This window comes from Helobdella robusta (genome assembly GCF_000326865.2).
Source record: "Helobdella robusta unplaced genomic scaffold HELROscaffold_93, whole genome shotgun sequence".
Classification (NCBI taxonomy): domain Eukaryota; kingdom Metazoa; phylum Annelida; class Clitellata; order Rhynchobdellida; family Glossiphoniidae; genus Helobdella; species Helobdella robusta.
In genome coordinates this window covers 93079-108334 of record NW_008705532.1, presented here as the reverse complement: position 1 = coordinate 108334, position 15256 = coordinate 93079, and the positions used below count along the sequence as shown (strand labels likewise).

The window sequence follows — 15256 nt, the reverse complement described above, 5'->3', positions numbered from 1 at the left end:
TTACGTTTGCTGAATTAGTTATATTAAACGTCTTTGCATTCCATAGTCTTACACCAATAACAAATGTTGAATGGGAGATTAGAACTGTTCTATATGGTAGAATCGACGATGCAATCTAGACGAGATCACAATCGGAGTCCAACTTGGAGTTAGGACCATCAACAACCTGAGATATGCGGATGACGCAACTATACTCGCAGAAAGTGAGAAAGACCTGGAATACTTGATCCAACAAGTTCAAGAGGAAAGTGAACGCATGGGACTGTACCTCAACATCAAGAAAACGAAAGTAATGACAACGGCATGCAATGATGCAGTAAACATCAAAATCAACAATAAACAGATCGAAACAGTACAAGATTTCATTTTCCTGAGAGCCAAAATTGACCGAAACGGCAAATTTGGACCAGAGATCAAAAGACGGATTGCACTCGGCCGGGCTGCAATGTAAGGAATAGATAAAGTCTGGAGGAGCAAGGATGTGAGCATTGCAACGAAAACGAGACTCGTCACGCCATTGTCTTTCCCATAGCAACTTACGGATGTGAAAGTTAAACAATCAAGAAAGCGGAAAGAAGAAAGATCGACGTTTTTGAGCTTTGGTGTTGGAGAAGACTACCGCCTATCCCCTGGACATCGCGGACAACAAATAAGACGGTCTTAGACCGTATCAAGCCAAAAATGTCGCTTGAGGGCAAAATCGTCAAACAACAACTCTCCTTTTTCGGCCATGTTATGCGTGCAAATTTGCAGGAAACTTCAATGATGCTAGGTAAAGAGAGTGGGGCAAGAAGAAAAGGACGGCAAAGAATACGTTGGCTTGATACAATCACATCGGCCACCAAAATGACGATCTCAGAACTTAAAATAATCGTCGAGGACAGGAACACATGGAGAAGACAGATCCATAAAGTGGCCGAAAGTCGACTTTGACTAAATGGCTAATCATCATCATCATATGGTGAAATATACAATTCATGAGTATGCCATGTTGGCCTCGTGACAATTGATGCAGCTTGCTCAAGATGTTTTTGGAAATAAGAGAAGTTTTTATACAAAAATAATTTTATAAAAATAATAATAATTTTAGTGTATATAAATTTTGAACTCATAATGATTTTGATTGTTTTAAAAAGTGGTTTGTATGACGGTGGAAAGGAAGGTCATATATAAATCTAATGATCTTGTTTAACATCCATTTAAAATTGCTATATGTGATTTTATATTTTTACCTCAAACATTTGAACATTATATTAAATAAGGGTACATGAAACAAACGTGTAAATTGTATAAAATTTAATAAAGAAAAGTGATATTAATCTGTTCGTAATGCCTAGACTTTTAAAGATTTTATTAGATATCTGTAGTATGTAATCTTTCCAACATAGGTTGCTTGTGACTTATGCACCCATAAACTTAATGGTTGTAAATTAGGAATATGTACATTATTTTTATGATCAACAAAGTTTTTTTATCTTTGGGACAATTTTGGATCCAAAAAGATTACATTTTGTTTTGTTGGTATTAATTTTTAGATCGTTAGCAGACATCCAAAGTTGTATAATTCTTGCTTTATTAATATTTCCAATGATTTGCCGCTAATTAATATAGTGGTGTCATCTGCATAAAAAACACATTTCAACAATCTTATGTACAATCTCTACACTATTGAGCTTTCTATGTTCATTTATAATTTAATTTTCAGATGTTTTACTGTTTAAATTTTTACAGTGATTTTATTTTTATTTATAATTTTATTGACTTCAATAGATTTTAAATTATAGACTAATTTTACTTTAGAAATTCTATAAATTAACAATGATTGCTAGAGGTATTCTTCAGCAAATTAAACATTTTACAAAAGTTTTCTAATAGAAAAACAATAACCGACAATCAATTGCTTCACTAATTTTTCCGCACTGATAATGGCTGAAGCACTGGTTTTATGTTTATGAAATTAATTCATTTGATGTTTGTCAAATTTTACATACTAGATTGAAACGCGCGATGTAATTGAAACCAACAGTGTTTTCTATCCATGTCTACTAAAATTGAATTAATTTTTAGCCGATTCATTGAAATCATTTTTAGCCAGTTTGTGAAAGATTATTCTATATATATTTATTGAAGCGTTTTAAGGCAATTTGTGCCGTAACGTAAACAAGTTGAATAACATCTTTTCATTTTTATTTGATTAATTAATTTGAATCAAATGAATGATAAAAACATTTTTTAATTTTGAATATTATTACCAACCACGCCAGTTTACTTCTAGACCTAAACAGTAAATAAACTTATTCGTAATGTCTTTTTAAAAAAATTCTTTCCTCAACTTTGTGTTAATGTTTTATATAAACAAATATCAGTTGGCAGTTTAAAGTATTTATTATTTTAAAAAGGTTTTGTCTTACTCTATCTATACCAATTAATAACATATTTTTTCGGGTTTTTATAATTGAATCTTCAATTGATATTTGATAACGTCCGACGTTGAAGTTTAAACTAACAATTTTTATAAAATTTATTCATTAATATAATATTTCGGCAAAAAATAATCATACAGAAAATTATCCAACTGCAAAAACGGTAGAAGATTGGGAATGTCCATCAACTATAACTACTACTTCATTTCCAGAAAGCGCAGATTACAGCAACCCTCACCTCAAGCACCACCATCAAACTCAACAAATGAACCACCACAACTCAGAAGCAGAGGCTCGAAACCAGCGGCACAAATACATATCGGCTGTCAATTTTTTGTTAAGAGCAACTAATAAGAAAAAACGAAATGAAGGTGATGATAATGAAACTAATTTGCTTATGGTAAAAAGTGTATTTTTTATAATCGGTTTCTTTGTGGTCATTTGGCTAGCAGTTGGATTTTTTTCATATATAACCGCTATAAAAAAGTAACAGATTCGAGATTCGCACTTGTATATATCATCGAATGACATCAAGAGCTGTAAAACTTGCATACTCTTAAAATTATTACATAAATGAAATCTAACAATTCACATCAATATAAAATTTATTTCTTCACACTTGTTTATTCTGTTGCAAATTTTTTATTTACAAAAATAACAATATAAAATATAATGGAAATAATAAAAAAAATGTTCAAAGTTATTATTAAGTTTTTAGCAAGTTGATTCTTTAATAAAACAATTTTTATTTCAAATTGCATTTTTATTATAATACGTTACAGCAGTTTTCAAAGAATATTTAGAAATTTGTTCAGTATTCTTTCAGATAGCAATAAACTATCATTGTTAAAGTATTTTTAACCGTAGGTAAACACAAACAATGATGCAATTGTCAATAACACCTTTTATATAATTATAACACGTTGTTAAAATTATTTTAATTTTTAATTTTTAAAATAAAAAAACTTAAACCTATATAGATAAGTAATGAATAAAAATGAATGAATTTAAAAAAAAAATGAAAAATTGTGATCGAATGGATAATTTTGTCAATAACACTGGTACATTGCAACAGTATTCGGCCATGATTGTTGTTTCACGATTTTCTTCACTTTTTAACCAGAATAAAACCGCTAGCATATCTATTTATGCATTCATTCAATTATTAATTAATTAATTTATTTATTTGTTTATTAATTAATTAATTAATTAATTAATTTATTTATTTATTCATTTATTCATTCGTTCGTTCGTTCGTTCGTTCGTTCGTTCATTCATTCATTTATTTATTTATTTATTTATTACAATTATCTCTTCAATAGTTTTCAGAGACAACACCAACAAACATACAGTACATGTAAGTAAATATATGTTAAATGACGCATCCTACAGTATACGCATTGCAGGTAATCTCTTTGCAATCGAATCCATGCCCAGCAATAGCAGTGCTAGGCACTTTACCGTCGTTACACCATCGCGCCGCTCATATCATTTAATGACGGCATGCCTTTTCTAATTTGCCGATAATGCATTACGGTTGGATTTAGTGGAATTGCATTGTGCAATCATTAACTCCAGTTTTACTTGAGAACGTGCGCCACTTTAACTGCGATTATACTCACCTTCTCTTTTCTCAAATTTTTGTAAGCCCTTAACATGTAATTAGAACTATTTTGGATAACTAAAGCCCAATGTTGTCAATGTATTTTGAAAAGGAAATCAAACATAACGTGGCCAATCAATCAAACAATCAATCAATCAATCAAACAAACAAACAAACAATCAATCAAACATTCAATCAAACAATCAATCAATCTACTTTAACCCCTTAATGAACTGTTGAGGCTGTGATGTCCACCGTTTAGATTTGCGAAATCATCTTCTGTTTTTGCCACTTATAATAATTTCCCCTCCAGTTCATTTTATAATGCCGTCTATCAATTTCTTGTCATATCTTTACATTTTTTTAGTATCGTACTTCATTAATATACATTTAGTATTTGAATTTATATATTCGGCATTTTTAATATATGTCCAAATGATCCAATATTTTTAATTTTACTTTATGTTTATATTGTTTTTTTTTCTAAACCGGTTTTTTATTTAATTTTTTTTGGTTTCCGGTTGACACCAAACGATTTTTGTAGTAATCCTTTTAATTATTAATATTTTTATCCATTTTAGATTGTTTTTCATTATTCTTTATAATACAGCCGTCAAACGCAGAGCTGCTTACATGTTATTTTCTATGGTTTGGATGCTTACATCAAGTAGAGAAAACAAACAGGTTTTCATCATTTTTAACTTTGATTTATTGCCACTTTTTCAAGTCTTGTGCAATTTATAGCTTTGCTTCGGTTAAATTTGTTTGAGCGATTGTTGTCGCCGGTTACTAGAGTACCTAAGTTAACAACTGGTTGACTTGTTCTATTTCTTTGGATTTTAAATAAAATTCTACGCTGCTTCCATTCTTTCAAAATTCTCCTTTTTGTTTTGATTCTGTTGATATGCAACGTACAATTTTTACCGCCTTTGTGTGTAATTGTAAACCATCTACACATGATGCTAGTATATTAACAATATTAGCAAACCTGAAATCTTTTTTAATTCTGTCAATATTATCGTATATCTATTTTATCTATTCTTCTTTCCAATGATGCTGTGAATCGAACAATAGATGATCTTTTCGGTTTTTAATTTCTGCTTTGGCACATTTCCGAGTTATTGTTATTTAATTTAATGTTTATGGAAACTAAAAAATGACACCAGACCCTAAAGCGCATGAAAATGTTTGCGGGTAAAATCGAAGGCCAGTATAGGTATTGTAAGTATAAGATTTAGAGCGAATTATAAAAATGTTTTTTGCAATGCCAAAAAATAGTTTCTACTATATTTTCTAGTAAGGTCGGTAATTTTTAAGCATATTTACTAATATTAATTATTAGATTAATTTAGATTAACGACATCTTTCTTCTATTACATTTTTCAAAAGGTCGGTAATTTTTAAAGTTTTTCACAAAGATAAACTGTCTAAAATAATAAAACCTAAATATTTATGTTAGGAGGTTTAAGTAAACCTATAGATATGTATTGTATGTGTTATGTGTTGTAACAGACTTTTAGCAGCCAAAATGAATTGTCTGAAACAGATCGTGAGTGTCACTAAAATCCAAAAAATAAGAAACACCAACATCAGAAAAAAACTTGGTGAAGAGAGCAACAAAATAGAAAAAATCCGAAAAAGAAGACAAACTAGGTTTGGACATGTAAATAGGATGAATTTAGAGAAATTACCATAAAGGGCCTTATTCAACCATGTAGAGGGTAAGAAAAAAAAAGTCATCCAAAAAAGGCTTGGACTGGCAGTATCAAAAAAAACTTTAAAATAAATAACATAAACGTTGCAGAAAACGAAAAATGACAAAAGATAGAAGAAGGTGGAGGCTCTTTGTGATTAGCTACTACCTGGGCTGGCAGACAGCAGATGATGATGATAATGATGATAGATAGATAGATAGATAGATAGATAGATAGATAGATAGATAGATAGATAGATAGATAGATAGATAGATAGATAGATAGATAGATAGATAGATAGATAGATAGATAGATAGATAGATAGATAGATAGATAGATAGATAGATAGATAGATAGATAGATAGATAGATAGATAGATAGATAGATAGATAGATAGATAGATAGATAGATAGATAGATAGATAGATAGATAGATAGATAGATAGATAGATAGATAGATAGATAGATAGATAGATAGATAGATAGATAGATAGATAGATAGATAGATAGATAGATAGATAGATAGATAGATAGATAGATAGATAGATAGATAGATAGATAGATAGATAGATAGATAGATAGATAGATAGATAGATAGATAGATAGATAGATAGATAGATAGATAGATAGATAGATAGATAGATAGATAGATAGATAGATAGATAGATAGATAGATAGATAGATAGATAGATAGATAGATAGATAGATAGATAGATAGATAGATAGATAGATAGATAGATAGATAGATAGATAGATAGATAGATAGATAGATAGATAGATAGATAGATAGATAGATAGATAGATAGATAGATAGATAGATAGATAGATAGATAGATAGATAGATAGATAGATAGATAGATAGATAGATAGATAGATAGATAGATAGATAGATAGATAGATAGATAGATAGATAGATAGATAGATAGATAGATAGATATATGTATATTGATATGTTAAAGTAGGTGAGCAATTATAATGATAGTTAGTGACGAGTGATAGTGAAATTTGATTCTCTGGGAGACATTCTTCGTCACCGTTTGTATATCTAACTAGATACTGAAAAGATTTACTTTTGGATTTATCGACTACTTTATCAATTATTTTGCTATTCTGTAATGATTGAAAGTTGTTCGCGTTACTTTGGTACTTGCGAAAGTTGTCACTTTATTGAACGGCTTAAGAGTATTGCTATTTTCTGTGTATCTTAGCAGTTTGTTTGTTTTAAAATCTCTCAGCAAATAACATTTGTCACCCTTATTTGTCTCAACACTAAATGGTGCAACGTATTTTCTGTAAAGCTTTGCATATTCTCCTATCCTTCTTCTCCGACTTAGTAACTATACTTTACTACTTTCTTCGAAATTGATCTCTGCTGTTTGTCTCTGTAAAAAATTAACTTGCTCTTCATATGATTTCTAATAACATTCTGAATTGTTTCTTCCTGAATAATTCTAATACGTTCTACTAGTGTTTGAACGTAAAAATCTGTTAAGATTATTTTTTAATTTTGATTCATAAGTGATATCCTTAAATCGATTCACTTTTTTGCAGGATAAAATTTCAAAAAATGTTAAGATAATTGAATTGGTAGCTACAAAACTTTTGTAACTAAAAAGTAATGGTCCAATAATTGATGGTCATTGGTGTTGATCTGAGCAATACAATCTTATTGCTTGCAGGATGTGCTTGTTCAAAATTTCTGCTTGTGCATTTATTTGCTGCGGATATGCGCTTACTTTGATGTGCTTAACGTTAAAACATTTACAAAAGTGTTCCATGATCTGAGAAATTAAGTTAGTTACTAAGTCTGATAATATGGATTTCATTGCTCCATATCTTGGAATATAGTCATTGAAAAGTTTTTCAGCAATTTCTTGAGCTGTTTGCGTTTTAAGGGAAAGCGGCTCAGTGATTTAATGCATATCAACGCATACTTGTTACCTTCTGGATTCTCTGATAATGGCCAAATGATATCGATGTGTACACATTCAAATGATTCTACAACTTCAAGACGTTTCAAAACTGATTTCGATTGTCTGAGAATAATTTTTGTCTACTCTATCTTATTCCTAAAACATGCCACACTCGCCATATCACTTGCTGTTGTCCAAGCGCCTAGGCATGCCCAAACCAAAAAAAAATGCCATAGCGCACAACTTAAAAAAAATATTTCTTCACACAAGCAATAACTGTGACATACCCCCAACCCTAAAACGATGACGAGGGAAACAGATGTCATCGTCCCTCGCCTATTTCTTTCCCTCTATGATATTATCATCAGGTAGGTTTCGTGACAAGAAATCTGCCACGATATTTGAGTTACCTGGGTGGTATCCAAGCTCCATATTGAAATCTTGAAAGGATAATACCCATCTTGTCAATTTTACGCTTTTTGGTGCTGCTTCTGTCAGGTATTTTAATGGATTGTGGTCTGAAGACACAATTATTTTGGACAAACAGATCCACGGTCGAAACTTCTCTAGCACCTTCCAATCGTCGACCATCTTGTCTGCTAGCAAAGGCGATAGGTAACTCCTTTCGACTATATACATATATATACACCAAATTCTTTTGAATAATCGATCGTGTTCAAAGCTGTGACACTCATCAATTGTTGCTTAATTATATCGAAAGTTTTTTGCTGCATACTTCGCCATTGAACCCTATATGGGACGTTTTTACGGGTGAGATCGGTGATAACATTCATCGTCTCCGCCCACATCGGAAGGAAACTGCGAAAATAACTGAAGAATCCAATCATCTTCTTGAGGTCCTTTTTGTGGTTTGTGGTTTAATTTTTTTCTAGCCCATCTAACTTGCTTCGGTCTGGTTCTATAAGTCCTGACCCGATAATGTGTCCTACAAATTTAACCTTACTCTGAGCAAACGTGGTTTTTGTTATATTTAACGTTAACCCCGCTTTCCGAATTTTACCCAAAAATTGATCCAAATGGCGGACGTGATCCTCCCATTTATCTGAAAATATTGCGACGTCGTTTATGAATGGTTCTTCAAATTTTCTCATGTTCCTGAGTATATATTTTATCCCTTGTACAAACGTGTTACCTGCGGATTTAAGCCAAAATGGCATTCGTGTGAATTTGAACACGCCCTCTTCACTAAAAGGGCAGTAAGCCACTGTGATTCCGGTTTTATAAGTATCTGCCAATAACCAGCCTTTGCATCAAAGCAACTAATATATTTAGCCTTCCCAACTTTTTGCAGTATATCAGAAATATCTGAATTTGGGAAACAGTCTGCAACGGAAAATTTATTTAAATATCGATAATCTATGACCGGCCAGTCTCACTCCCCCTGAGTTTTTTAGAACGCAGACCATAGGGTTAACTATCTCGCTTTTTGATGGTACAATAATTCCATTTTTCAGCATTTCTAGAATTTGAGTTTTTACAGATTGCTTTAGCAACTCAGATATTTTGTACGGTCTCATTTGTTTTGGTTTATATCTAGGTAACAAGATAATTTCGTGTTCAATGATGTTACAAAAAAAAGCCCGTCGATGAGATTGTATTACCTTGCTAATTTCGTTTACAATGGAGCAACTAGTTACCAAGGCTTGCTGGATTCTTTCATGATAGCCTTTAGTTTTATTCGCATGAAGGTGTTGTTGTTTTCCATCAATTTCAACTATGTAAGAACACGGAGACTTTATTTTTACAATTACTCCTGGGCCTCGCCAGCGGTGGCATGATTTTGCTTCACTAGGATTTGGGGTTAATACGGCGACCTTATCTCCAATTTGGTATCGTCTATCCATACTACCTTGTTCGAACTCTGAATAATATTTTGCGTACGCTTTTGCAAAATCTAAATTTTCCTTTAATTTTTTAAATATTTTTCGGGTTTTTTTCCAATATTCAATGGTAAAGACCTTTCACCACTCCATGATTTTTTAAGTATAGACAAGGGTCTTCTGGGAATAGTTCCATAAACTAACGTGTACGGTCTAATGTGGGTAGTTGAAGAGAGTACTTCTTTCAAGCTCCATAAAATAAATCGTAACAATTTATGCCAATCTCTTAGATTTTGTTGAGCATGATTGATATAGAATGGATAAATTAGTTGTCTATATATTATAAAATTTGATCTATTAGAGTAATAGGTAATTATAAGTTTTCTAGATACAGTCCTATAGAGCTTTATTTTAACTATAAATCTATTATACTAAAATTCGGTTGGGGCGACCTAGGAAATCATCGTCTTGAGGGTTTGGTTGCATCTTTCAACCTAACCCGCTGCTTCGGAATGTGCGAGTGAATTAAGGCGCGGGTTACATCCAAATCTTTTTAAAAATTCCTGAGTAATAACTTGTAAAATTAGTTCCACGATCCGAACTAATCACACGAGGTACTGAAAATGTCATAAATACTTGTAACAACGCATCGCAGTTGGCTGTGGTCTTTAACGTTCTTAATGGGTATGCCATTGGCCATCTGGAAAATTTATCAACAACGACTAACGCGTAGTTATAATCCGTTGCCCTGCGCTTTGTTTCATCTGGTGAAAATATAAGCCCAATACAGTCCATTATTAAATGTTTAAATGGCAATTTTTCATCTCTTGGTATGGGTGTGATAGGAACCCTGTGCGCTATTTTGATTGGTGCCCGCAACTGACAAATCGAACTCGACTGGCAATATTCCTTGATATTTTTATCCATTTTCGGAAACCAAAAATTAAGTTTAATGCGATATCTTGGGTTTTTAACTGCCATATGGCCTGCAAAGGGCGCGTCATGTCCCATCTCCAAAACTGTTGAGATCCTACTGTCCGGCAAAAATAACTGAATTATTTTTTGTCCCAGCAATTTGTCCTGATAGTAAAAGATGTTGTCTTTGATAAAAAAATTATTGATAATTCTTCGGAGCTTGCCGATCTTTCTTTTTCATCGTCGTTGTCAGTCGGTCGAACTACATGTTCTATATCCATACATCGGTTATCATCATCATCGTCAACGTTGGCTACAGCAACATTTCTGACTCTTTTTAATATACTCTGGCTTGAATTACTATCGTTATTACTTATATCAATAGCTAATCTATCGCGACTAACACTACCAACACTAATGTTATGGTTATATCTAACACTTTTACTAGGATTATCATCATCGTTGTTGTCGTCTTCGCGTTGCGTATCGTCATCAAATTCATTTACTTTTTTAAGATCATATTCATATTTATCAACGCCATCATCACAATCATTTCTACAAACCTCACGTTCGCAATCTTCGCCTACGTTGTGATCGTTTTCATCTTTTTCGAGTTTATCAGATCTAATTTCCGTTTCGGCATTAATGTTTAAACCTATTGCATTCGATGTCTCTAAAACGTCTTCTTTTGAAAGTACTAAACAATTTTTTATTTCCTTCAGCAAGTTTACTACATCTGGTGTTGTGATCAAATTTTCGTTCAGGTCCAGCACTACTGCAAACCAAACTGTTACTCTAGGTGCAATAATTATCATCCATTCAGAACCTTCCATTTTAGGTTGCACTTCTAAATTTACTACATTTACAATATTTGCTTTTCTTTGAAGTCCCAAAACAGAAATCTTACCTTGCAAAATTACTCTCGACCAATCGATAAACTTTGGATGGATACAACTAATCTCTGCCCCTCCATCGACAAGTGCCTTTGGTATTCTTATTCCATCGACAAATTTAAATATCAAATGAGGATAAAGGAGGAAGAACTTGCGATAAGACAGAAAAGCTTTAACCTACAGAATGAACAAGAACGATCGCGATTGAATGAGAGAGATATCAACAAACTTCCTTTAATTTATTTTTTTCTTTTCGATATTTGCTGGCTGATCTTTCTGTAAACAGAAATTCATCTTCTTTTATTTCGGATTCTTGATATACTGAATTTCTTTGAATCTTTACCGGCTGAGTACAGTTTTTCGCTACATGACCTGACCTTTGACATCTGAAACATAGTCCCTTTTCCATAGCTTCCTCTTTGTTTTTGTTTATAATGCGCTTATCGTTATACTCTTCTTTAACACCAACATTCAATTCCATTTTCCTATGATGGGGTTTGGTGCTTTCATATGTTGCCAAATAATTATCAGCTGCTTGAGCCAATGTATCGTAGTCCAACCAATCCTCCTGTTCTTGACTGAGAATAAAATTTAAACATCCTCTGGGTAGTAATTCCTTCATTCTATCAGCCATCAATAAACTCAATAATCTGTCAAATTTTTCTCCAACATTCCGGCTTTTTAAATAATATATCCAAGTGTTTTTCAACTTTGACAATAGGAGCTGGTATGTTTTATTAGGTAATTTCCTGATGTTAAAAAATTGTTCTCTTAGCCTGACTGGGCTCACTCTGAACTCGTTCAGCAAAAATTCCTTCAACGTGTTATAGTTACTAAATTGTTTAACTGTTAACGAGATATAAGAGATTTAGCCTTATCTTGTAGACACATTTGAAGTAACTTGGCTTTTATATTTTCATCAACACCAAATTGGTCGAATTGGTTTTCTAGATTTTCAAAAAAAACTTGGTAATTCGCTGGGTTCCGGCGGATATTTCTCCATCATATTTTTCATTGAGTCGCTTAATGTTTTAATGCAATTTAACATTGAATCTCTCTCATTCAATCGCGATCGTTCTTGTTCATTCTGTAGGTTAAAGCTTTTCTGTCTTATCGCAAGTTCTTCCTCCTTTATCCTCATTTGATATTTAAATTCTTCAGTTTTTCTCCCCATCTTCCTTTCACGTAATTTACATTCTCGTTCGTGTTCTTTATTATTTTTTCTCTCCATCTTTTTTTTTGTAAATTTAATTATTGCTGCTTCAATTTCAACTCGCTGAGAAATTTCCATTTCTCAAATTCGATAGGATTCTGAGGCTCTTCTAAAGTATTTTCTTCTGGATTTTCATCTGTTTCTAAAAGTTCGTTGGCAATATATCGATCGATTAATTCTTGCCTAGACCTCGATTGTGCCTCCGTTTCATCTACTCCGAACTTGATTATTTTCTTAATCGACCGTTCGGTCGACATTTTTTTTATCTCTGCTGGTATATCTTTTTCCATAATAATTCGATATCAAACCCCAACCAAGCGCCGTCTATGTTGATATAAAATCTCCGTCGGTAATCGGAATCCTCCAATAAACCGACAAAAATCCGTCGACGTAAAACTTCAACCAGCAATTACTCCTTGAATTACTTGGTTGTCACTGGATATTCCCCGATAATCAGAATCCACTGATTAACCACCGAGGCAATATATCCCACCGCTGCCACCAAAAATGTCACGGACTTTTACCCGAGATTATTATATCATATAATGATCACGCAAAGTTCTGTTTAATATCCTGTCGACTGCGCCAGATGTCAGGTTTTTTTTCGAAATCAATAATTCAAACTACGAGACGGTTAATTTCAAACTTCTTTTGAAATATAAACTTAAAATCAATAAAAGAAACTTTTATATAATGTCATAAATCAAATGTTAACATCAAATTCAAAACGTTCAATAACGTTCAATTCAAAACACCACAAACAACTAATTAACCATAATCGTTCAGTTCAATTCAACATATCTACTCTATCTTATTCCTAAAACATGCCACACTCGCCATATCGCTTGCTGTTGTCCAAGCGCCTAGGCATGCCCAAACCAAAAAAATGCCATAGCACACAACTTAAAAAAATATTCTTTCACACAAGCAATAACCGTGACAGAACTGATATTCAACAGTATGTTTAAGTATGAAAATTTTAAACTGCTATTATATTTTAATGAAATATGATCTGTGCAAACAGTAAAATAGTTGTTTAACAAATAGTTCGAGTATGCTCTGCACCCTTCTAAAACTGCTAGACATTTTAATTCTGTGACTGTCGAGTTTTTCTCTGCTTGTTTCAACATGCGACCTCTAATGCGATTGGTCTAATCATACCTTTTGAAGCTGCAAAATATAAGATATAGCAATTGTAGACGCATCAGTACTTAAAATAAATGGTTTTGTTGTGTCAGGATATTTCAGTGTTGAAGTTTTTGCCAAGGCATTTTTCAAATCATCAAACGCTTACTGGCAATCTGTTGTCCATTCGAATGTTTGATCTTATTTCTGCAAATGGAAACGTGGTGCTGCTAGGCTTGAAAATTTTTGAATGAGTTTAAGTTTTTCTCGATCAGTTTCTAAAACTTTGTCAGTGATGCAGTAATCTAGGTAAAGTATTTTGTCTTTTGCGAACTGACATTATTTGTGATGCAATTTTAATTTTGTATCACGAAAACGTTCAAAAATTATATTCAAATGTTAAACATGGTCTTTCATACTATTAGAAAAACAAATGATATCATCAACATATATACTATTTGTTAGTTAAACGTTTTAAAACTGAGCATGTTAGCCAGAAACTGAAAGAAAAAAAGTCAGTTGGCAAGTCCTTGAGGAATTCTTGTGAACTCGTAGTGTCCGTCGTGTTTGTTGAATGCGCTTTTGTGGGCTGTTTCAGGATCAAAAGGTAAAAGATAAAAACTGTTTGGAAATTTTTTTCTTGTTTTCTGCATTGGCAGGATAAACTCGTTTGCGGATAGGTGAATGGTCTCTGGTGTCGACGGTGTGATACACAAAGTCAGAACAAAATAAATCTGTCAAAGATTTTGCAAAAACATCTTTTGTAGAGTGTGAATGTTATTCAATTGTCAAACCTGTATCTGCAATTATATCTTCATAATATTCTAACAAAGTAAAATGATGACGACGATGAAGATAATTTTTGTAAGTAGGGTTAAACCGACATTGACTGGTGTTGTTTGCACTACCTGCTGTTTGTCCGTTCGGTATTAAAGATGTTAATATGTGATGTTAGTATATGGCCTAATATAAAAAGTTTTATTTGACAGATTTATGACGCAGCATGAGATTTTATTAGAACTTGGTTGCATTATAACATGGGCAACTATTTAATGTTGTTTTGGTGATTTAATTGGTTCAACCATATATGTCTGCTGCTTATAATTAAATGATTCAGATTGGTATAGGTTAGGTGGTATAGTTATATGTTTGGTTGTGTATGCATAAATATTGTTTTAATATTTGTGTTGGTTAATGTTGAAAATAATAAAATCATTACAAAATGAAATCGTGTTTTTTAATATTAAGTGTAGCTTGCTGATCAATTAAAAAATCTATGCCAAGAATAATATTTTGGCTTAAATTTTTAATAATGTGAAACTTAACGTGCAATCTTAAATGTTGTATTTCTACACAAGTGTCAATAATGCCTAATACTTTAACTGGTTGGTCATAAGCCGCATACAAACGTGAATGTTGTGGGTTCGAATGATGCCTTATGAATTTTAAACGTTTTGTTACATCTGCATTAATGCATGATACCATAGCACTTGTATCAATTAATGCCTTGAAATTATGCTGATGTATACTAACATTAATTTTATTGTTATTGGGCGTTAAAAAATGAATGTGTAATATTGTGTATGTGTGTTAAATGATGTTATGTACTGTTGGTTTGCGCGGAGAGTGGCTAATCG

The 15256-nt window shown here is 32.4% G+C and overlaps 2 protein-coding genes across 2 annotated transcripts; one reads left to right on the top strand and one right to left on the bottom strand.

Moving 5' to 3' along the window:
* Positions 1 to 1818: 1818 nt before the first annotated feature.
* HELRODRAFT_182790 (hypothetical protein) lies at positions 1819 to 5264 on the top strand (the record flags this gene model as incomplete). Its single annotated transcript, XM_009033518.1, has 4 exons — positions 1819 to 1831; positions 2564 to 2794; positions 4637 to 4710; positions 5193 to 5264. 4 exons carry the CDS (start codon positions 1819 to 1821, stop codon positions 5262 to 5264), a joined length of 390 nt encoding a protein of 129 aa, XP_009031766.1.
* Positions 5265 to 7356: 2092 nt separating this feature from the next.
* Positions 7357 to 11762, bottom strand: HELRODRAFT_182789 (hypothetical protein; the record flags this gene model as incomplete). Its single annotated transcript, XM_009033517.1, has 4 exons — positions 7357 to 7598; positions 10957 to 11124; positions 11296 to 11458; positions 11511 to 11762. 4 exons carry the CDS (start codon positions 11760 to 11762, stop codon positions 7357 to 7359), a joined length of 825 nt encoding a protein of 274 aa, XP_009031765.1.
* Positions 11763 to 15256: the final 3494 nt, after the last annotated feature.